Below are 23,700 nucleotides of genomic sequence, written 5' to 3' on the forward strand. Positions count from 1 at the left end.
TTTCTAATATTCTTCCATAATTTGGAGGAAAGCAACTTTTAGATGTCTTTAACAATATCTGTTCAGAGCTGTCAAGTCAGTGTCCCCATTTTATTATTAAATGAAAGCATACATAATGCGGGGACAAAATCCCTTTTCTACTAGAAGGCAAATCTAACATACCAATGAATCTTAGATTGGCACCTGATTGAAAGAACAGTGCTCCCTGAGGATTCAATTGAGAATAAAAGCAGAATGTCTTATCTCTAGTTGTCACTCAACGGAACTCCACTTTCCTCTGGAAATAAGTCACTAGTAGTCTACATCATCCTAAGTTAGGGTGATTAGCAAAACAGAAGGGGGTGAATATGATTCTCCCCCCGTGTGAGAGAAATAAGAGTAAGGTTGCCTGGCATATCTTTAAGGGAAGGAATAAAAGTAAATGGCACTCTCAGTAGATACAAGTGGGCACAGAGTGAAAGATACTGATAGAATTTCCCAAAAGAATGGCTCAATCTGGCCCTTAAAGATGGACAAGCTCAGTTCGGTCACTCAATCATTTCCAATTCTTTGCGACCCCATGGACTGCAGCACACCAGGCTTCCCTGTCCACACCAACTCTTGGAGCTTACCCAAACTCATGTCCATCGAGTCAGTGATGCCATCCAACCATCTCATCCTCTGTCGTCCCCTACTCCTGCTGCCTTCAATCTTTCCCAGCATCAGGGTCTTTTCAAATGAGTCAGCTCTTCACATCAGGTGGCAAAAAGTATTGGAGTTTCAGCTTCAGCATCAGTCCTTACAGTGAATATCCAGGATTGATTTCCTTTAGGATGGACTGGTCAGATCTCCTTGCAGTCCAAGGAACTCTCAAGAGTCTTCTCCAACAACACAGTTCAAAAGCGTCAGTTCTTTGGTGTTCAGCTTTCTTTATAGTCCAACTCTCACATCCATACACAACTATGGGAAAAACTACAGCTTTGACTAGATGGACCTTTGTTGGCAAAGTAATCGCTCTGCTTTTAAATATGTTGTCTAGGTTGGTAATAGCTTTTCTTCCAAGGAGCAAGCATCTTTTAATTTCATGGCTGAAGTCACCATCTGCAGTGATTTTGGAGCCCCCCAAAATAAAGTCTGTACTGTTTCCATTGTTTCCCCGTCTACTGCCACGAGGTGATGGGACCAGATGGATGCCATGATCTTAGTTTTTAGAATGGTGAATTTTAAGCCCAGCTTTTTCACTCTCCTTTCTCACTTTCATCTACAGGCTCTTTAGTTCTTTTTCACTTTCTGCAATAAGGGTGGTATCACCTGCATATCTGAGGTTATTGATACTTTTCCCAGCAATCTTGATTCCAGTTTGTGCTTCATCCAGCCCAGCATTTTGTATGATATACTCTGCATGTAAGTTAAAGAGACAAGGTGACATATAAAGCCTTGACATACTCCTTTCCCAATTTGGAACCAGTCTGTTGTTCCATGACCAGTTCAAACTGTTGCTTCTTGACCTGCATACAGATTTCTCAGGAGGCAGGTCAAGTGGTCTGGTATTCTCTTTTCTTTCAGAATTTTCCACAATTTGTTGTGATCCACACAGTCAATGGCTTTGGTATGCTCGATAAAGCAGATGTTCTTCTGGAATTCTCTTGCTTTTTCAATGATCCAGCAGATGTTGGCAATTTGATCTCTGGTTCCTCTGCCTTTTCTAAATCCAGTTTGAACACCTGGAAGTTCACATTCATGTACTACTGAAGCCTGGCTTGGAGAATTTTGAGAATTACTTGGCTAGCATGTGAGATGAATTCAATTGTGCGGTAGTTTGAACATTCTTAGGCATTGCCTTTCTTTGGGATTAATGAAAACTGACCTTTTCCAGTCCTGTTGCCACTGCTGAGTTTTTCCAATTTGCTAGCATACTGAGTGCAGCACTTTCACAGCATCATCTTTTAGGATTTGAAATAACTAGAATTCCATTGCCTCCACTAGCTTTGTTCATAGTGATGCTTCCTAAGGCCCAATTGACTTTGCATTCCAGGATATCTGGCTCTAGGTGAGTGATCACACCATCATGGTTATCTGGGTCATGAAGATCTTTTTTATATAGTTCTTCTATGTATTCTTGCCACGTCTTCTTAATATCTTCTGCTTCTTTTAGGTCCATATCATTTCTGTCCTTTATTGTGCCCATCTTTGCATGAAATGTTCCCTTGGTATCTCTAATTTTCTTGAAGACATCTCTGCTGCTGCTGCGGCTAAGTTGCTTCAGTCATGTCCAACTCTGTGCGACCCCATAGATGGCAGCCCACCAGGCTACCCCATCCCTGGGATTCTCCAGGCAAGAACACTGGAGTGGGTTGCCATTTCCTTCTCCAATGCATCAAAGTGAAAAGTGAAAGTGAAGTCGCTCACGCGACCCTATGGACTGCAGCCCACCAGGCTCCTTTGTCCATGGGATTTGCCAGGCAAGAGTACTGGAGTGGGGTGCCATTGCCTTCTCCAGAAGAAATCTCTAGTCTTTCCCATTCTATTGTATTCCTCTATTTCTTTGCACTGATCACTGAGGAAGGCTTTCTTATCTCTCCTTGCTATTCTTGGGAACTCTGCAATCAAATGGGTGTATCTTTCCTTTTCTCCTTTGCCTTTCGCTTCTCTTCTTTTCCCAGCTATTTGTAAGCCCTCTTCAGACAACCATTTGCCTTTTTGCATTTCTTTTTGTTGGGGATGGTCTTCCTCACTGCCTCCTGTACAATGTCACGATCCTCCATCCATAGTTCTTCAGGTACTCTATCAGATCTAATTCCTTGAATCTATTTCTCACTTCCACTGTATAATCATAAGGGATTTTATTTCGGTCATACCTGAATGGTCTAGTGGTTTTCCCTACTTTCTTCAATTTAAGTTTGATTGGCAATAAGGAGTTCATGATCTGAGCCAAAGTCAGCTCCCGTCTTGTTTTTGCTGACTGTATACAGCTTCTCCATCTTTGGCTGCAAAGAATATAATCAATCTGATTTTGGTATTGACCATCTGGTGATGTCCATGTGTAGAGTCTTCTCTTGTGTTGTTGGAAGAGAGTGTTTGCTATGACTAGTCTGTTCTCTTGACAAAACTCTGTTTGCCTTTGTCCTACTTTTTTTTGTACTCCAAGGCCAAATTTGCCTGTTACTTGAGGTATCTCTTGATTTCCTAATTTTGCATTCCAGTCCCTTATAATGAAAAGGACATCTTTTTTGGGTGTTAGATCTAAAAGGTCTTGTAGGTCTTCATAGAACCATTCAACTTCAGCTTCTTCAGCATTACTGGTCCAGATATAGACTTAGATTACTGTGATATTGAAAGGTTTGCTTTGGAAATCAACACAGACCATTCTGTGTTTTTGGAATTGCATCCAAGTACTGCATTTCAGACTCTTTTGTTGACTATGATGGCTACTCCGTTTCTTCTAAGGAATTCTTGTCCACAGTAGTAGATATACTGGTAGACGGGCAGGTAATGAGAACCTACTATATAGCAGAGGGAACTCTACTCAATCTCCATGGTGACGTAAACAGGAAGGCAATCCGAAACAGAGTGGATATATGTATACCTATAGCTGATTCACTTTGCAATATAGCAGGAACACAAATTGTAAAGCATCTATATTCCAGTATATTAATTTTTAAAATTAATTTTAAAAAATTAATAAAAATGGCAGCTAAAACTAAAAAAGTGAGAGAAGAAGAAGATGGACAAGGTCAAGGGAGGCACAACTGAATGAAGGTAGGTAGTCAAAAGGTACAAACTTCTAATTATAAGATAAATAAGTACTAGAAATATAACAAATAACATGATAAATATAATTAACATTGCTGAGTGTTATATGTGAAAGCTGTTAAAAGAGTAAATTCTAAGAGTTTTCATCATAAGGGGAGATGTTTTTCTATTTATTTTGATATTCATATGAGATAATGGATGTTCACTAAACCTACTGTGACAATCATTTCATGATGCAAGTCAAATCATTATGCTGAACAGCTTAAACTTATAACATGTTGTATGTCAAGTGCATCTCAATTAAACTGGAAGAATAAAGAAAACAAAGAGGGACAAAGTCTTAAAAAAAAAAAACAAATTTCAAGATCCGTAAAGTACGCTTAATTTTACTAGTCTAAGAAGGCATACAATATTATGCCTGTCCCATCACCTAGAAACATTCAACTTCATACTTCAAGCACTCTCAGGCCCAGGGGAGGGGGATTTAACACAACTCTCTGGTGAAATGATATGGCAACATGAAAAGTACCCATAAAACATCCTAGAAGCCCAAGATCCAGTATCAGTACTTCTCGGAATTTATCTCAATGGTACAACTAAAGGAAATAAAAATTTTATTGACACAGTGATGTTAAGTACATTATATAAAGGAGAAAAAAACTAGAAATAACTAAAATAGGTTAAGTGAAATCAGCTGACAAAAAACAAAGCAGCCAACTAAAATAATCATGATGATTATGCAATATGGAAAAAATTAAAATTACTCAATGAGAAAAATACTTAGAAGCCAATAACTTGAAAAGAATAACATTAATATAGTGATATTCTACTCTGAGGTAAAAATACCTCAGAAACAGAGAACCTATCGTGTAGATAACAGATAGCAAGCTTACCTTGAGCTAGTCTTTCCAGTCGTTTCCCATGTTCCGGGGGTATTGCATACCTAAAATTTTAAACACAAATAACAGCTTTAGGTTTGTAATTGTTCAACTCGTATCCTAAGGATGTGTATTTCTAAATAATTTCATGCAAAAAAAAAGTCAACCCCAAACTCCACATAGATGAACTAAGCAGATATTAGAGAACCAAACACAGAGTTGTATCTCTTGAACACTAATCAGAGGAAAAATAAACTTAAATCATCTATTTCAATGCTCCAGATCACCATTCCAACCACATTTTACACATTAGGGAACAAAGGCCCCAAGCCACCAAACAACTTGGACAAGGCGGCACCTGGCCACAACATGGAGATTAGAACCTCCCTTGTAACAATCACAACACCATAGCAATCCAGGGCTATTTTGGGTTTTATGTTTTTTGTTTCAAGGTTGATTAGTTTGGCCTTCATTTTTAAGCAGAGTTCTTTTTTAAAAACTTTTACTGACAAGCAGGACAGAAAATAAACTATTACAGCAATGTTTGTATCTCCACCAAACCTTTCTAAGAATATTGTACTTTACAAATAGTTTTTAAATACAAGTTTACCAACCATAAAAAAGGTTGCTTTTATTTACTTCACAATTATGTGACTTTTAAAGTCTTGATATATAGAAAAAGAATCGTTGGGAATTCCCTGGCACTCCAACGGTTGGGACTCGGCACTCTCACTGCCAGAGTACAAGAAGGATCCCTGTTTGAAAAAAAGGAATTGTTCATCCTTGGAGAACAGAAATTCTTCAAGTATTACTCATTTCTAGTTTGGTGTTTTAAAAAGTTAAATACTTGAGTTTTTTTACTGTGAACTTACTAACAAATTTTAAAATAATAATCTTAAGTTAAATGATCATTTCATGTTTTAAATAAAAATGTTATTCTTCAGACCTACATTTGCTGTTTACTAGCTCAAGATATATTAAGTACAAGTTAGGTTTTTACTAAAATAACTTTTCTCATTTTACTTAACACCACACTTGGTTGCATTTAATGCCACTGATAACATATGCAAAACTTAATTGGATCTGATGTAACTAGGCAATTCTCTAAAAGAAAATTCAACCATATATCCTATTGCTTAAGGCACTGTTAATAAAAGTATTCCAACTGAACTGGAAGATAAAAATTTTAGCATAACTAAATGATAATCACTCAATATATTTATACAGTAGTCATTTCTTAACAATGTTTAATCCCTGGTTTACACTATCAAATATACCCAGAAAGGGGGACACACACACCACAGACAAGCAAAACATACATGCTAAGACATGCACATGTATACACACATAGGCATGCACTCATGTAAGGGTTGGACATGGAGATATTTATATTTATATATCCAGATTCACTCTTCCTAAAAAATGATATCAAAGTTACAGTTCATTAGTCTAAAATTCAACCATCTGCTCCCAGAAAATGTTAAGTATAAGTAAATATAAATGTATATATAAACATAAATATAAGGATAAAAAATACCCTTGACATAGTCTTTCAATTGGTCCTCACAACTCTGACAAAAATCACATGGCCGACACACAGCCATCACATCTCTAAAAAGGATTATAGTAAAAATTCTCTGGAGGTTAATCACCAGAAAGATTTTTGCCATATACTATACATGTATCAAAAATTCTTTAAATTAGACACACACTGAGTATGTCTCCTCAATGCAGCTTGGGTCACTAAGGTATAATTGACCATTACAGGTGGAACCTCAGTTTGTGATGTACCCTTCCAAACCTACCCTCCGTGATGTGCCCAAGTCATCTCTGCAAACTACAGATATGACCACGACAAAGCCATGGGTCTTCCATGGCTGACTTACCTGAAGGACAGAAGCTGAGCATTTTGCAGGGCGCACAGACCTGCTGCAGTCCTAACACCTCTTCAGCTGCATCTACTGATCAATGTCCCAATCAAATCCTGGCCTTTGGCTTTACCAAAGAAGCCACTTCTAGTGCCTTTGTTACTTCATACCTCCACTACTTTCCATACCCTATTTCTGGGCTTTGTATACCCTTACTATCCCTGTCCAGCCAACAAAACCACCACTTATTTTTCTCACCCAGCTTTAGTCACCCCCAGGGAGAGACCCACACTCCTCCTTTCACTCTATCAACCACACAGCAGATAGCCTTCCATCACGGAACTCAGAATTTAATGTTTTTTTACTTTTCTGTCTCCTTTTCTCCCTTCAAACTCACTAGGGGCAAGGACCAGTGTCTCTTCTGGAACAGAGCACCAGAAAAGCAGATGCTCAGAAAGTGTTTGCTGACTTTTGTGGGCTCTCAAATGATGAATCATGTTCCTGATGAAACATGTGGAAGGTAGGATGGAAGATGCAGAAGGATGGAAGATGTGGAAGGAGAGGAAGAATACAGGAAGAAGAAAAAAATCATCAAAGTGAGAAACTAGAAGAACAGGTAAGAAATTATATAAGCCAATACATCATTTCCTAAATACAGGATCAGCCTGGCATACTCAGGACAACTCTACCAGTTTCAATTTCCCAATTCATTCAAATGTCTAATTCAATCAAATCTTTCTCCCAGGACTCTGTACTTTCAGTGTGGACTCCCCATTTTGCCTTCCCTTTTCTTCATCCCCTATGGATCTCATCCAGGGCTCTAGTGCATAGAAAATCCATGGACTGTGAAGGACAAAGTGTGCTCACAGTAGGTAGGCAAGACTGGGGGACCTAATTTCCACTTAAATGGCATGGAAATAGCTGAGTCTGCCCTCAGTAGACCATTACCATCACTAAAATATCTCCTTGGGCAGCTACAGACCTGTTATCACTATCTTAGCATAAAAACCTTTCTTCCTTACTGCTTGGCTTTCAAGATGCCGACCCCCAAACACAATTTAGCCACAGCCACAAATATCAGCAGTCCACTCCCAACAGTCTGGACTATGAATTATTCCCTCCCTCGCAGGGGTTTTGACCTCACTTCTCACCACAAACGGCCCCTCCTTTCTGCTTCAAAACTCAACCACCCAATCCCTGCCCAGATTCCACCTCCTTGATGAAGCTTTCTTTGACCAGTGGAAACCTCAGCAATGCTACTTCTTTGACACCTTCCAGAGACCTTCCATTATACTTCTTACATAGTGTTTATCATCTACTGCTTTCCACAGCTAGCTGTTGTGCGGTGTGAATAAATCACTTTTGTGTGGATAGGCACCATGTTCTCTGACAGAACACCTATCACCACACAGAAATTTTCAAATAAATTATCTCTTTTAACCTACCTAGTACAGTGAGAGTGCCGGCTTCACAACTGGGTACTTTGTGCCACCACTGCTCAGTTAGGCAACTAATTCTTAATTCTTTGAAGATATAAGTATGTTTTATACTTCTCTGTATCCTTTGGAAACCACCATATATGATGTCTACCAATGCATACCCACACATGCATATTGGTTTGCTGAAATTACTAACTGTCCATTTAACCTTTAGAACAGTGTATTTGTTTCAGACATAGTGAGTATGACAAACAGTTCTGCTAACATTAAGAAACCATGAATCACTAACAAACTAGTGACATACTAATTAGATATTTTGTTTAAAATTAGCATCTTTTATGAATTGGAAGAAGGAGAGATCTAATCTGAAGGCCAAGGAAAACAGAATAATCCTTCTAAGCACGTCTTTGGGTGGTTTACTCAAAGAATAGACCTAAAGTGATGTTATCTTGGTGGCTGTAACTTACACACATTATCTTTAACTGAATAGTATCAGGCTGACATTTCAAACTGTCAGCAGGTGAAACTGTTTTTCAATTGGTACTAGATCTATTTCTTTGATTTAGGCTTTCTCTATGAAGTGGTCTCTGTATTGCTCATTTCAAGATATGTTCACACTGTTAGTCCATCAGAAATGGTTACCAGCACTACTCAGAGGGTAACTCCCATTTCTCTGATAATCCCCGATGTCCCCCTAATTTCTCTCAGGAAACCATCAAGGGCAGTTTCACCAAGCCAAAGGCCACCAAGAGGAGCTCCATTTCCAGGTCCAGGCCACACTCAGGCAGGTCAGTCCTGAAACAGCACAGACCTCAGCTCCCTTCCCCTGATGGAGGCTATGGGTGAAGTCGCCCTGCCCTTTGCATATATTTCCTCTTCTTCCTGCTGTTTCACTCTGTCATCTCACATGAAGATTCAGGCTCAAGTCCCCAAAGATTAGTTTTCTAACAGACAACTCTAAATTGCCCTTCCTTCTTTTACGACCATAAGCAAGTTATACTTTCAATAGTTACTAAAGTGTTGAAAGCTGAGTGAAAAGAAAAACTGACCAATAAAATTATATCGCTCATCACAGCTACCATTATCAAGCACTTATAATATGCCAAACCTCGTGCTAAGATCCTCTGATCAAAGTTCTCTTACTAACACCTCCATTTTAACTGATGATGAAACTAAGGCTTAGAGGGATTAATTTTGTTAGGCAAGATTGATGATAGACTGGTACCCAAGCTGAGATCTGAGTCTAGAGCCCAGGATGTGCTCTCCAGCCCCATATCCAATCCTGTTTCCTGATCAGTCACACCAACATGCCAAGAGGAAGGAAGTGACAGGGGCTACCTAGCCCATCCCTCCCAAGGAAAACCCACACCATTTTCAATGATCACTGCAATTACTGCAGAGTGAGCCAACTTTTGGAAGTAAAAGTTTTATGCCTGCTAACAGGCCAAAATCCAATATTCACACAGAATACTTCTCCCCGCTACCTTTCTTAGATTACCCACTTTTAAAATTCGCAATTGAAAAAAATCACTACCTTTGAAACTAAAGTAATAGTATATACCAGGCAAATGATAATGACATTTTAAATAAAGTGCAATTACAAAAAACAAAGCCATCAAATCACTACTCAAAACTTTTCTTTGGTTCTTGTTACAAAAAGCTTCATGAATCAAAAAGTGCCTAAATTATATTTCACAAAACTCAATATTTCTGAAGTAATTTATAGTATACTTTTTAATTAAGGCCTATTCCTAATTGTGTCAAAAAGAAGGTTGAACTATAGATTTTTATATGTGTGATTATGTTACATTTTCACATTACTGATGATGTTAACAAGATTCACCATTTATTCATTTATTAAAGTTTAAGCATTAATATTTTTTATTATGAAATCTCGTTAGCTACCTGTGGAAAACAGAACACTGCTTACTTCTTTGCAGTTCTTAAATGAAAATAGACAAATGTGAGAAACAGAAAGTGTGACTACAAGGGGTGCTTTGGTGGTAACCACGCCCTACCCCCACTGCTGGACGAGGCCCTCAGCACCTTCAGCAAAGGGATGCTCCTTGTCCCCACATGACACTCACCGAGGGTCTAGTTCCCTTCTTCATGACCATGCTCCCCGGAGAGGGAGGGAATGGTAGCCCATACGTAATGAATGCTCCTAGCCGGAGTATTGCGCCCTGACCCTCTTGCCTCCATTTGGGACCCTGAGGCCCTGTCAGGGCCAGAGCTGCCTCTGGAATCTGCCCAGGGTTTGAAGGCAGTCAACTTTCCCTTCTGCCCAGTCCTGCCGTCCTCCCTCTCCACAGCGGCTGCTTACAGAGCACTATCCTAGACACCGCCAGCACACACACATGAGTCTCAAAATGGGTTTCCTGAGCAACACAAGCTACAACAAACAATTACAATGCACGTGTTTCTAAGGAGGTGTCACTTAAGCATTCGACCTGCAAATGCAAGCTGGGCATCTCTAACTATGACCTGGAGGATGAGGTGTTTGACCTGAGGCCCTAAGGGACAAGATATAAAGCCCCTGAGGAAAGGAATTCAGCCAGAGCTTCGTCTCACCCTATGCCATCTGTGGCCCATTTCCTGACAGAACAATTAGATAGAAAAAATAATATCTAGCAGCCACATGTGTAGGCCGTCATAAGTGAGACAACTGCATCGAGAAAAAGGTATTAAAAAGTATTAGTTGATATCAACTATAGACAATAGTAAAGAAATCTTTACGTTTTAATACTGATCTCTTCAAAGTACTCAACAAACAATACATTCAGTAGTGATGTGGATTTTGAGTACGAGATGACTGATTTCCTGTTTTCTGCGGCATCCCACAGGGCATCAGGGTTTCCCAAGGGGACCTGAAGGAAGGAGTTGCTGAGGGAGAGTTTCATGACACACATTTCAGGCAGGTCATCTCTGCCTTTATTTTCAAATTTTATATAATTTGACCTTCTGAAGAAATTTTCATTTATGGAAAGTTTGAGAACCTCCATGCTAGGCCAGTGTTTTCCAAAGTGAGAACTCATCACAGGAAAATTCTTTCTGGTTTACACATGAATACTCAAGAGTAAGAATTTGATTCACGTAAGACTAGGAATGCAATAAAATTTTCCTAAGAACAAGTGTTATGCTACTGCTGGAAAATAAAATGGAGTGTGGGGGTACTAAAAGCTATGCTTATAAACTGTTAAGTTTCCTAAAGACCATTCTGTCTTATTCACCAAAACCAGTATCTGACCAGTGGGTGACTCCATAAATATTTAACGAACAAACAGGAAACAAACCAACAAACAAAACCAAAAATCACCAAACACAGATGTAGTGTTTTGCAGAATCAAGCATTAATATAACAGAAACAAAATGCCATTTCAAGAAGAATAAAAAAATAGTAACTTCAAAAATTGGTAATAAAAAACATGCCGACATGAAATTATTTGTTCCTATCAAAAATTTACCAAAACCAGTGTTTTCCCAAGGAAAAACAATCTTACCATATATGGAAATCTTCAGAGGATGGTATATTTTGGAAGTGATCATTTATTCAAAGGATAATTATTTCATCCATAAGAAAAAGTATCACTAGCTTAAAGAGTTTCACTACAATTGGCTTAAAGAGTTTTAACACAATTAACTCCAACAAAGTACTGAAGCATTTTCAAGGAGATTTCTTGTGATTGAAGTTTAATCTTCAAGGGAAAATTACCTACACAGCTACTTTACAGTTGGAAACGTCTTTGAAAATTGAGAGGCTTTCAAAAGTGCACATTACCCAAAGCAACCAAGCTACCCAACGATAACTCAAGTAATATTTAAAACAAACAAACCAAAAAAAAGTACACAGCCTTAAATTTCAAAAAAAGAAGTATTCACTTACATGGGGATTTTTTTTTCTTTTTTTTAAAAGACACCAGTTCACAGAAAAGGAGATCAGACTTGTGGTTACCAGAGGCAGAAGGTGAGGAGAGGCAGAATTGGAGGAAAATGGTCCAAAGATACAAACTTTCAGTTATAAGATAAATAAGTACATGGGATGCAATGAACAACATGACAACTGTAACAACAATGCTGTATGATATACAGGAAAGTTAAGAGAGTTAATCCTAAGAGTTCTTATTAGAGTGTAAGAAGAATTATTTTTCTTTTTCCTTTTTTCTTTTTATTGTATCTATATGCGAAAACAAATATTAGCTGAACCTACTGTGGCAATCACTATGGACAAAGCTAGTGGAGGTGATGGAATTCCAGTTGAGCTATTTCAAGTCCTAAAAGGTGATGCTGTGAAGGTGCTGCACTCAATATGCAAGCAAATTTGGAAAACTCAGCAGTGGCTACGGGACTGGAAAAGGCCAGTTTTCATTCCAATCCCAAAGAAAGGCAATGCCAAAGAATGCTCAAACTACCGCACAACTGCACTCCTCTCACACGCTAGTAAAGTAATGCTCAAAATTTTCCAAGCCAGGCTTCAACAATACGTAAACCATGAACTTCTAGATGTTCAAGCTGGATTTAGAAAAGGCAGAGGAACCAGAGATCAAATTGCCAACATCTGCTGGATCATGGAAAAAGCAAGAGAGTTCCAGAAAAACATCTACTTCTGCTTTATTGACTAAGTCCACACCTTTGACTGTGTGGATCACAACAAATTGTGGAAAATCCTTAAAGAGATGGGAACACCAGACCACCTGACCTGCCTCTTGAGAAATCTGTATGCAGGTCAGGAAGCAACAGTTAGAACTGGACATGGAACAAGAGACTGCTTCCAAATCAGGAAAGGAGTACAGCAAGGCTATATATTGTCACCCTGCTTATTTAACTTATATGCAGAGTACATCATGTGAAATGCCACGCTGGATGAAGCACAACCAAGAATCAAGATTTCTGGGAGAAATATCAATAACCTCAGATATGCAGATGACACCACCCTTATGGCAGAAAGTGAAGAAGAAATAAAGAGCCTCTTGATGAAAGTGAAAGAGGATTGAAAAAGTTGGCTTAAAACTCAACATTCAGAAAACTAAGATCATGGCATCTGGTTCCATCACCTCATGGGAAATAGATGGGGAAACAGTTGAAACAGTGTCAGACTTTATTTTGGGGGGCTCCAAAATCACAGCAGATGGTGACGGCAGCCATGAAATTAAAAGACGCTTGCTCCTTGGAAGGAAAGTTATGACCAACCTACACAGCATATTAAAAAGCAGAGACATTACTTTGCCAACAGAGGTCCGTCTAGTCACGGCTATGGTTTTTCCAGTAGTCATGTATGGATGCGAGAGTTGGACTGTGAAGAAAGCTGAGCGCCAAAGAATTGATGCTTCTGAACTGTGTTGTTGGAGAAGACCCTTGAGAGTCCCTTGGACTACAAGGAGATCCAACCAGTCCATCCTAAAGGAGATCAGTCCTGAATATTTACTGGAAGGACTGTTGTTGAAGCTGAAACTCCAATACTTTGGCCACCTGATGCGAAGAGCTGACTCATTTGAAAAGATCCTGATGCTGGGAAAGATTGAAGACGGAAGGAGAAGGGGACAACAAAGGATGAGATTGTTGGATGGCATCACCAACTCAACAGACGTAAGTTTGAGTAAACTCCAGGAGGTGGTAATAGACAGGGAGGCCTGGCATGCTGCAGTCCATGGGGTCACAAAGAGTTAGACATGACTGAACGACTGAATTGACCTGAATTGACTGTGGCAATCACGTCACAATATATGTAAATCAAACCATTGCATTGAATGATTTAAACCTACAGAATGATGTATGTCAATTGTGTCTCAGTAAAATTAGGAAAAGAGGGATAGCAAATGGCCACATGTTTCTGCCAACACCTGACATTCCCTATATTATATTAACCTTCTTCACTCAAGTGGGCTGAGAGGTAACTTAGAGGAGCAAGTAACTTAGAGGACAGCAACTCATCTAACTCAAGCCCTTGTTGATGTATAATGCCTTCTCAAAGAACATTCACTGTTTTTTAACCACACTTCAAGGAAGATTGTTAAATGGGCCTATTTTGTCTCTGGTCAGATCATTTCAAACATCACATGACTACATGCATTGTACACTCAGAAATATACATTATAAAATAACATTCTGGAAGCATCATGCATGAAGCCTCATATTAGTCACTTCGAGGAAGGAAAGGAGGCTGGATTTGTAACTAGCTGTATTAAACTTGGTGTGTACTATCTGTGGATTTCTCTCTGGTAAGCTATCAAATCTGTTATTATCACTGAAAATCAAAATGTAGTAAAATGTCTAAAAGTTTCTAACAGTTTTTTGTTACTGTCTAAAAATTTCCTATGTATCAGGTTGACTGTATTCAAGACATCACACAGGATACATGACTGCATTATTTTATAGGTTAATTTTATAATATTTACCCATAAGAAACCAAAAAGAATATTATAAAAAGATCAATAAAGCCTGAAAGCAGCATGGTGCTGTACACGTATGACACACAAGGGAGCAGATCCCCCAAAAAACCTGCTTCAGCAATTAAACATGTCTATGAGCCTGTGGATGAAAGTGGAAGAGGAGAGTGAAAAAGTTGGCTTAAAGCTCAACACTCAGAAAACAAATATCATGACATCCGGTCCCATCACTTCATGGGAAATAAATGAGGAAACAGTGGAAACAGTGTCAGACTTTATTTTGGGGGGCTCCAAAATCACTGCAGATGGTGACTGCAGCCATGAAATTAACAGACGCTTACTCCTTGGAAGAAAAGTTATGACCAACCTAGATAGTATATTCAAAAGCAGAGACATTACTTTGCCAACAAAGGTCAGTCTAGTCAAGGCTATGGTTTTTCCACTGGTCATGTATGGAAGCGAGAGTTGGACTGTGAAGAAAGCTGAGCGCCAAAGAATTGATGCTTTTGAACTGTGGTGCTGGAGAAGACTCTTGAGAGTCCCTTGGACTACAAGGAGATCCAATCAGTCCACTCTGAAGGAGATCAGCCCTGGGATTTCTTTGGAGGGATGATGCTAAAGCTGAAACTCCAGTACTCTGGCCACCTCATGCAAAGAGTTGACTCATTGGACAAGACTCTGATGCTGGGAGGAATTGGGGGCAGGAGGAGAAGGGGATGACAGAGGATGAGATGGCTGGATGGCATCACTGACTCAATGGACGTGAGTCTGAGTGAACTCCAGGAGTTGGTGATGGACAGGGAGGCCTGGCGTGCTGCGATTCATGGGGTCGCAAAGAGTCTGAGCGACTGAACTGAACTGAACTGAAGAGCCTGTGGTGATGAGCCTTACCAAGGTGCTGTGGGGCTGCTCTCAAGAAGCCAAAAGTCTCCTTGAAGAGACTAGATCAAAACACACAAATCAATGAAAAAAAAAAAGTTCTAAAAGAACAGGACATAACAAAGTGGTAAAACTGACTGTTAAGATATTTAATATATAAATCATAAGAAAAGAGGGCAACGTTGGTTCAAGTCATCAGAAAAAGAAACTTATAAACTATATATTCTTTAGTTTTCAGTTCAGTGTATATAAAGAGGACTGTATCAACTGCCTCTGCTTCAAGTAAAAGTCAGTGATCAATTGCTAGAAAGCTTTTACAATAAGTTAAACAAGCATACATTTTAATAACTTTAATATCCTAAATATATATATATTATTTCATCTTAAGGAAATACCCCAAAGGACATCTTTTCAAATCTCATAGAAAATAAATTAAGAGCTCCATCAGTCCTGGGTGTTCTTTGGAAGGAATGATGCTAAAGCTGAAACTCCAGTACTTTGGCCACCTCATGTGAAGAGTTGAAAAGACTCTCATGCTGGGAGGGATTGGGGGCAGGAGGAGAAGGGGATGACAGAGGATGAGATGACTGGATGGCATCACCGACTCGATGGACGTGAGTCTGAGTGAACTCTGGGAGTTGGTGATGGACAGGGAGGCCTGGTGTGCTGCAATTCATAGGGTTGCAAAGAGTCAGACGCGACTGAACTGAACTGAACTGAAGTTAATTGAACCAGTTTTCCTAAGATTTTTAAGCAAATATCTGAAGTTATTTGGGACTTTTCTTTGTCTGTTAACTGTAGGAGACTGGGTTTTACTCCCGTTGTGCAGCAAAATTCAGGTAAGAGCATCCACCCTCTCCTCCAAACACAAACATGGAATTCTGATGGGGGCTGCCATTTTTCATGTCTCTGCCCTCACCACCACAGAGGCAGGCCTGTGACCAAGCCAGGACAATCATAATACTTTCCAACCCTTGGCCTGAGCCTCAGTGATTACACAAGAGACTGGAAGAGAATCCATGCCAGGAAAATTCACGGCCCTCCCCGATGGGGCAGCTTTCATGCCTGGTGACACAGGGAGGAATACAGAAGCCAGGGAGAAAACTGAAGGCAACACACAAGGAGAAGTGGGGCCCAGGATCCAACATAGCCTGGCAACTTCTAAGGGTTCCAGCTGTTTCTGTCCATTCGTGAATGCATGAGTCAACTAAATTCTCCTTTTTGGCTAACCTAACTTTTAGTTTATATTTCTAGTAGCCAAGACAATTTCAACAAAACCTTCTCAATCCAAAGAAATTCAATGCAGACATTACTATATTTTTATGTAAAAAGGAATCCAAACAACATGAAGAAATTTATGAAGTATAAAAACTAGCTGACCAAGAGTACTAGAAAGAGTAAAGAGGACCGTGTTATAGCCTTCAGGAGTTAGGCTGGTCCTCATCCTGGCAGTTCTTATCCGATAGGCTTTATTTTTCCATTTATTTTTAATTGTAGGATAACTGCTTTACACTGTTGTACTGGTTTCTGCCATACATCAGGATGAATCAGTCATAGGTATACATATGTCCCCTCCCTCTTGAACCCCCCTCCTACCTCATCCCACCCCTCCAGGTTGTCACACTGCGCCAAGTTGAGCTCCCTGCCTCATATAGCTATCTATGTTACATACGGTAATGTAGATGTTTCCATGCTACTCTCTCCATTCGTTCCACCCTCTCTTTCCCACTCCCACCCCATGTCTACAAATCTGTTTTCTATGTCTGCATCTCTACTGCTGCCCTACAAACAGGTTCATCAGTACCATTTTTCTAGATTCCATGTATATACTTTAACATATGGTATTTGTTTTTCTCTTCCTGACTTACTTCACTCTGTAAAACAGACTCTAAGTTCATCCACTTCACTGGAAAGGTCTGATAGACAAAGCACTCTTAGCTCTCAACAGGGACAAACTAGCTTTTTTTCCAAAGCTTCATTTGAGGGAACTGAATGTGAACAGACATTTAAATAAAAATTATCACTCATTCCCTGAGGAAGACAAAATCCTCAAGGTAAAACACATTCTTTCTAAAATGTGGGATTTTCTAATTTCAAGCAGATTTCCAAAAGCTATCTAGAGAACAAATCTGAAGCAAATAAAGCTGGGCCAGTGGCTTCTCCCACTCTCACCTACAATGGTCCTCCCAACTGAATAACTGCTACGAATTATCACATGATTGGAATCCAGCCACATTTTACCCTTCTGAAAATCTCTCTTATGCCATAGTTTTCTCCCAAAATGTAAGAGGCTGGTTTCTCTTTTGGTTCTGCAGAAAATCCCATTAAAAGAAAGCTGGTGCTATAAAATAAAAAATAAAAAATAAACAAGTACTCTTTCTTCTTGCATATTCCTTCATCTTCACTGTTCACTTTTCACTTTAAATCAATGGGAAGATTTTATTAAATCAAGTTAAAATCCCAGCTGCAAGACTCACTAGTCCCCCAGATAAAGAAGTTAAGGCTCTGAAAGTCAGTTTGAGAGTCCTCAGTTTAAAAATGGGGCAAAAAAACACCTACCTGAAACACCTGTTGTCTGGCTTACCTGAGATGATTTCTTAAACTGATTAGCACAATTCCTGGCACACAAAAAGAGGCACACATGAAATGAACTGCAGTCACCAAAGATAGAGAACATACTTCATCATCCTAGTCAAGCTCTACACCTTAAAAAGTAAGCTTACAAGCAATGAACACATTCGGTGTCACAGAAGTAACAGTTATTTGCCAGCCTACTTGCAGAAGTGCAATTTAAAAAAAAAAAGCTGCTTTCCTATATGCTCAAGTCAAAGAAAAATTTTTATTACACAAATATTAAGTAACATATATTTTCTACAAAGTGGTTTCTAAACTAAACAGTCTGAAGAGGATGAAGAGAAATACAGAGGAATAAAGATAAGTAAGTTAGGTAACATTTGTGAACCACTATATCCGGTAGAGTAATTAGCAAGGCTAGCATCACTAATGGAGAAGGCAATGGCACCCCACTCCAGTGCTCTTGCCTGGAGAATCCCATGGACGGAGGTGTCTGGTAGGCCACAGTCCATGGGGTCACTGAGAGTCGGACACGACTGAGCGACTTCCCTTTGACTTTTCACTTTCATGCACTGGAGAAGGAAACGGCAACCCACTCCAGTGTTCTTGCCTGGAAAGTTCCAGGGATGGGGGAGCCCAGTGGGCTGCCGTCTATGGGTTCACACAGAGTCGGACACGACTGAAGCGACTTAGCAGCAGCAGCAGCAGCATCACTAATCCTTGTTTTCCATGAACTACACAGTAAATAAATTTGCATTAACCTTTTGATTTTTCCCTAAGAGTTAGGATTTGATTCAACAGTCTCTTTTCATTTAAATGGTTTACTGGAGATCTTGTAGGTGGTGATGGTGGTGGCTTTAAGTGAAAAAGTAGTTACAAGGAAATAAGAATCCTGAAGGAATTTACAAGCTCCTGCTATGCTTATCAGGGGTATCAAAGGTACTTAATACAAGTTTAGAGTTCCTGTATGAGAACCCACAGTCATCAGTCAGTGAGTGACAAGACACTGCATCTCATCACTTCAGGAAAACGCGTTGAGATCTACCTTCAAAATCACAAGCACCAGACCTCCTTGACACTCTCCTCAGAGAACTCGATGTTAAGCAGGGGTCTTTGGGACTCACTGTCTGGACTGCAGAGATGTATGTGTGTACACCAGTGTGGCTATGTTTATCTCCAAGTCAGGCTGAGGTTTAACTAAAATATCATCCTTTTGACCAATAAAAATATTTGCTTCCTGTTATCTCTGACTCTCTACAAATACAGATAGCAGCTGAGTACAAAATTAATACCATATCTGGGGGGTATAGTTCCAATTCTTTAAATCTTTTAAAATATTATCTAAAAATATATAACATAGATATGCCTAAATGATCAGAATAAACTTATGCAGTTAATTTTATTAACACTTCAATTTATAAATACTTATAAAGATCCCACATGCCACAACTGAAGATCTCTTATGCTGCAACGAAGATCAAAGATCCCATGTAACATAACTAAGAACTAGGGCAATCAAATAAATAAATAAAATTTTAAAATAAAATAAGAAAAAGGAGGCATAGGGTTATGCAATAATTTCCCTTGGTGATATTCTCAGTAAAAAGCAATGCCAGAACTCAAAACACAAGACTCTGGGGCAAAAATCTGCGTACTTAAAATACTACACAGCACTAAACAAATTGATCTAAAGAAAAAGCAAGGAATTAAGATATATCACACTGAATAATCTGACACTTTCTTATTGCTACATTTAACAAAACTGCACAGTTTACTGAGTAAAATTTAGCCAAGTCCAAAATGCTTCAGCCCATCCTTAATTTTTCAAAAAACTTCCAAGAGAAACTTCTCTCCTGACTTGAGAACTTTTCATAGTTTAAGGCAAGCCCCCCTAAACTTTACCTCTCTCATTCTCAACAGAGTAAATCTGAAACTATCTTATTTGCTGTATTTGGACACAGTTTCTCAAAGACAGAGATTCAAGTCACCATCTAAATTCTGTATCTCACAGGAATTAACCACTATCATACATGATGCTTGGGAAAGAAACTTTTATTTTACTGATCCTTGAAATGCCCACTCAATCATACACAGAAACACATCACTCCAAGTTCAAGCTCTAAGTAATTACTATGACCAAAAAATTACTTATTTTTATAAAGTTATTAAGATAACACTAACTACTAATATTTGAATAGTTCTTTTACAATTTGTAAGACACCTTTATACAATGTATTTCCCAGGACCCTCTAAGCAATACTATTAAGACAGAAAATAAATCACGTCTCTGTTTGGCAGTTAGAGAAATTCATGATGAATAGAGTATGGTGATTTGCCCTAAGTCATTCTGCTGGCAAGTGACAAATTGGGATTTTTAAAACAGGTCTTCTGGCTCCAAAGTCAATATTAATTCCAAGAAAATAAATACGCTACCACTGACTGCCATAGCAGTTTTCTATCTGCCTACTTTAAGCTTTCTCTTTTTCCTTAAACCTTCATGCTAGAAATGTTTAAATAAATAATTAGCTCCTCTAAAGTCTCTTCAGTACATACTTGTGTTCATGAACACTTACTCAGCAAAATCTGCTACATGTTGTACCCAGTAAACCATGTCTCATGGCTTCTACCTGGAGCCAGGCCTATCAGCAGCTACTCAGAAATCTCTGGAAGCTTGGTGTTCTTAATAATTACACTGGAGTCAAGAATCTTTATAAAACATTTTACATATTATCCTGTCTACTCTTGAACAGACTGATCCAAAACAATTTAATACTCTCTTGATTCAAAATGAGAACTACTTGACAGAGCATCAAACCTCTAGCCAGATCTGTGTTAAGTGCTGACCATTTCAAAGAGAAAAACACAGCCCCCAAACTTCAAAGCAAGCATAGGAAAGGGGCAGCAGAAATGGTCACACAATCACTTGAAAGGTGCAAAGACAGAAGCCTAAGGTGGGGCAACACATGGTCCAGAAAGCCTTGAGGCAAAATTTAAGGAACACAAGGGCAAAGAAGAGTAGCAAGCACAGTCATGGAAGTAAGGAGAGAATTTTAGGCAGTCTTTATAATACCTCTAACCAGAACTTGGTGCCTAAGGAAAAAACTGAAGAAGAGAAGGTCACTGAAACTGAACGCCAGGCAATAAGACCAGACAGGAGGAAGACACACTGCCCGGAGCAGAGATGTCAAGCGTGAACAGGGCACCCCTGAAGGAGAGGAAAGGCAACCCAACAAGGGGAGGACACCAGAGAAGGAAACCAGCGAGGGTACGTGCATGCACGTGCACGTGCACACACACACCCCCAACTTCATGTCACCTCCGCATCCTCTCGTTCTGTACGTTGGGTAAAAATACCCGTGTCCTTTTTATCACAAATTACAGAATTAGAGCACTGGAGTGCATCCTGATTAGCCTTGTCATTTTCTAGGTGAGGAAATTGGTCCACAGAAGTAAGCTCTTTGCCCAAAGCCACACGTATCAGTAGCAGAGTGAGGACCACAGCCCTGTCTGCTGTTGCTTGAGTCTGAGTCTGCCACACAACTGCCCACTTCCAATATTTACATGAATTTGTATGCTTCTATCACCTTTCAAAGCTTACTTTAAATATATTATGATGGTTACTGAGGTGAATGTTAATAATAAGAAAAGTGAAAGTGTTAGCAGCTCAATTGTGTTGGACTCTTTGTGACCCCGTAGACTGTAACCCGCCAGGCTCTTCTGTCCAAAATATTCTCCAGGCAAGGATACTGGAGTGGGCTGCCATTTCCTTCTCCAGGGGATTTTCCCAACCCAGGGACCAAACCTGGGTCTCCTGCATTGCAGGCAGACTCTTTACCATCTGAGCCACCAGGGAAACTTTATGATAATAATAAAGTTTACCTCAAAATTATTTATGCCGAGCTAATATAACCATTCATAAGCATACTGGGGAATATCCTTAGAGTCATTTATATCGCTCTTTTCCTACAGTAGCTATCTTAGAAAATGGAATGTAGATTAACTGTCATAATTCACTGCTATGTTTTATTATTTTACCATTATAAATAATGGCCAAGGTTAAAGGTAATAGTGAGAGTATAAATCTATTCTTAATGCATATAATGGAGTCTATATGTTACAAACAAATAGAATAACTTAATACAGAAAATACCTTTTCTGTATTTAGAGAGAAAGAGATATTCTGAGAGAAATACTTTGGAATCCAGTATACTTATCCTCACTCATGAAGAGCGTGGCCCTCTCCCAAAGACAAGACTCTAGAATCAGTCATATCCCTAACAGAATATTCTACTCTAAGAAATCTTTGTTGTTGTTTAATCACCACTGTGTCCGACTCTTTGCTACCCATGCACTATAACCCACCAGACTCCTCTATCCATGGAATTTCCCAGGCAAGGATACTGAAGTGGGTCACCATTTCCTTCTCCAGGGGATCTTCCTAACTCAGGGAGCAAACCTGCATCTCCTGCATTGCAGGCAGATTCTTTATCATCTGAGCCACCAAAGATGCCCAAGCAATCTTTAGGAGATAAGTCTTGGCCCAAGAGAGAAGGGGAAAAAAACCCCTTTTCTTAATAAGAAAGCAGAGACTTCATTTCAACTCCTCGAATACTAAAATGTCCCAGGCATTGTCATGATTGTTATGAATTTCTCCAAATCTACGGAAAAGTTTTGCTAACTTTTACTAACTTTTCAGGGTTTGTTGGGGTTTTTTTTGTTTTTTGTTTTTTGTTTTTCTGCCATACCATGAGGCTTGCAAGATCTTAGTTCCCTAACCAGGGACGCAATCTGTGCCCCCTGCAGTGGAAGCACAGAGTCCTAACCACTGGACCACCAAGGAAACCCCTAACCAGATTTCTTAAGGGAAGTATATAATTGCCTTATATACAACACGCTGAATTTACCAATTTTGCCTATTTTACTCACAACAAAAGTGAGTAAAAGAAAGATCATGGGAATAACTATGCAGCTAAGAAACTGCCCAGGAGCCTACACATTGTTTAAAATATTTCTCTGAGTCTCTCAAAGTTGATTCCCAAAAGTACTGAAAGATGACACTCCAAAAGACTCTACCGTGGTGCTGAAGAAAGACGAGAGACACAGGCCTAGAGCGTGTGCTCACAAGCTGGTCCCCAACAAACACTTGTGTAAGAAATCACCTTTCCATCCCATTCTGTCAAAGTCTAGTTCCTAGACCACCTATTAGAAATGTTTACATTTTATTTATTCCATTAAGAGAGCAGAATGCTAAAAATTTTCCAAACAAAATGTGTAAGTAAAGCACTATTAAAAATGAGTTACAAAACTTATCACTAAATTTTTCTCAGATCATAAAACTCCATCGCAAACCAGAAAACGTCTGGATTTTTTTTCTGGGTCCTAAGAGCTTTGCCCTTCCACCAAAAGCTTTCCTGCTGATTAAATGTCATTTTTGATCATTATGAACTTTTGCTGTATTTGAATTTGCTGGAGAAAGCTTACAACTTCACACTTCACCAAATGATGAAACCTCAAGGGCAAGTAATAGCAAGATGCAGACAGAAATTATACATTGCACTCAAAACCTGATCAGCAGGAGAACTTAAAAAGAGGCCATTACCTTTAAATTGGAGGCGAGAAAGCTACTGGGCTGACACAAGCACCTGAAGAGCATCCTATCATGTTCGTAACCAGCAGAAAGAGCATATTCAGTATTTCCTGGCTTGTCAAGTTGATACCTCGTATGCTTTTGTCTGTGAATTATTCTCCACATATGTGTATTATAAAAAAAAATAGAACTGATATTTAAGCTCTCCTAAGACTGTGCTCAGTCACTCAGGCGTGTCTGACTCTTGTGACCCCATGAAACATAGCCCTCCAGGCTCCTCTGGCCACGCAATTTCCCAAGCAAGAATACAGGAGTGGGTTGCCATTTCCTTCTCCAGGGATCTTCCTAACCCAGGGATTG

At 39.3% G+C, this 23,700-nt stretch overlaps 1 protein-coding gene across 1 annotated transcript in view; it reads right to left on the reverse strand.

The window, feature by feature from the left end:
- The window catches only part of KDM4C (lysine demethylase 4C), a 400,505-nt gene that overhangs the window by 302,527 nt on the left and 74,278 nt on the right, over positions 1 to 23,700 (reverse strand). The window contains exon 6 of the mRNA XM_068973756.1: positions 4,626 to 4,675. Coding sequence (XP_068829857.1) covers positions 4,626 to 4,675 — 50 coding nt within the window. The remainder of the gene's footprint in view (positions 1 to 4,625; positions 4,676 to 23,700) is intronic.

Source organism: Capricornis sumatraensis, chromosome 6 (genome assembly GCF_032405125.1).
Source record: "Capricornis sumatraensis isolate serow.1 chromosome 6, serow.2, whole genome shotgun sequence".
In the NCBI taxonomy this organism is placed as follows: domain Eukaryota; kingdom Metazoa; phylum Chordata; class Mammalia; order Artiodactyla; family Bovidae; genus Capricornis; species Capricornis sumatraensis.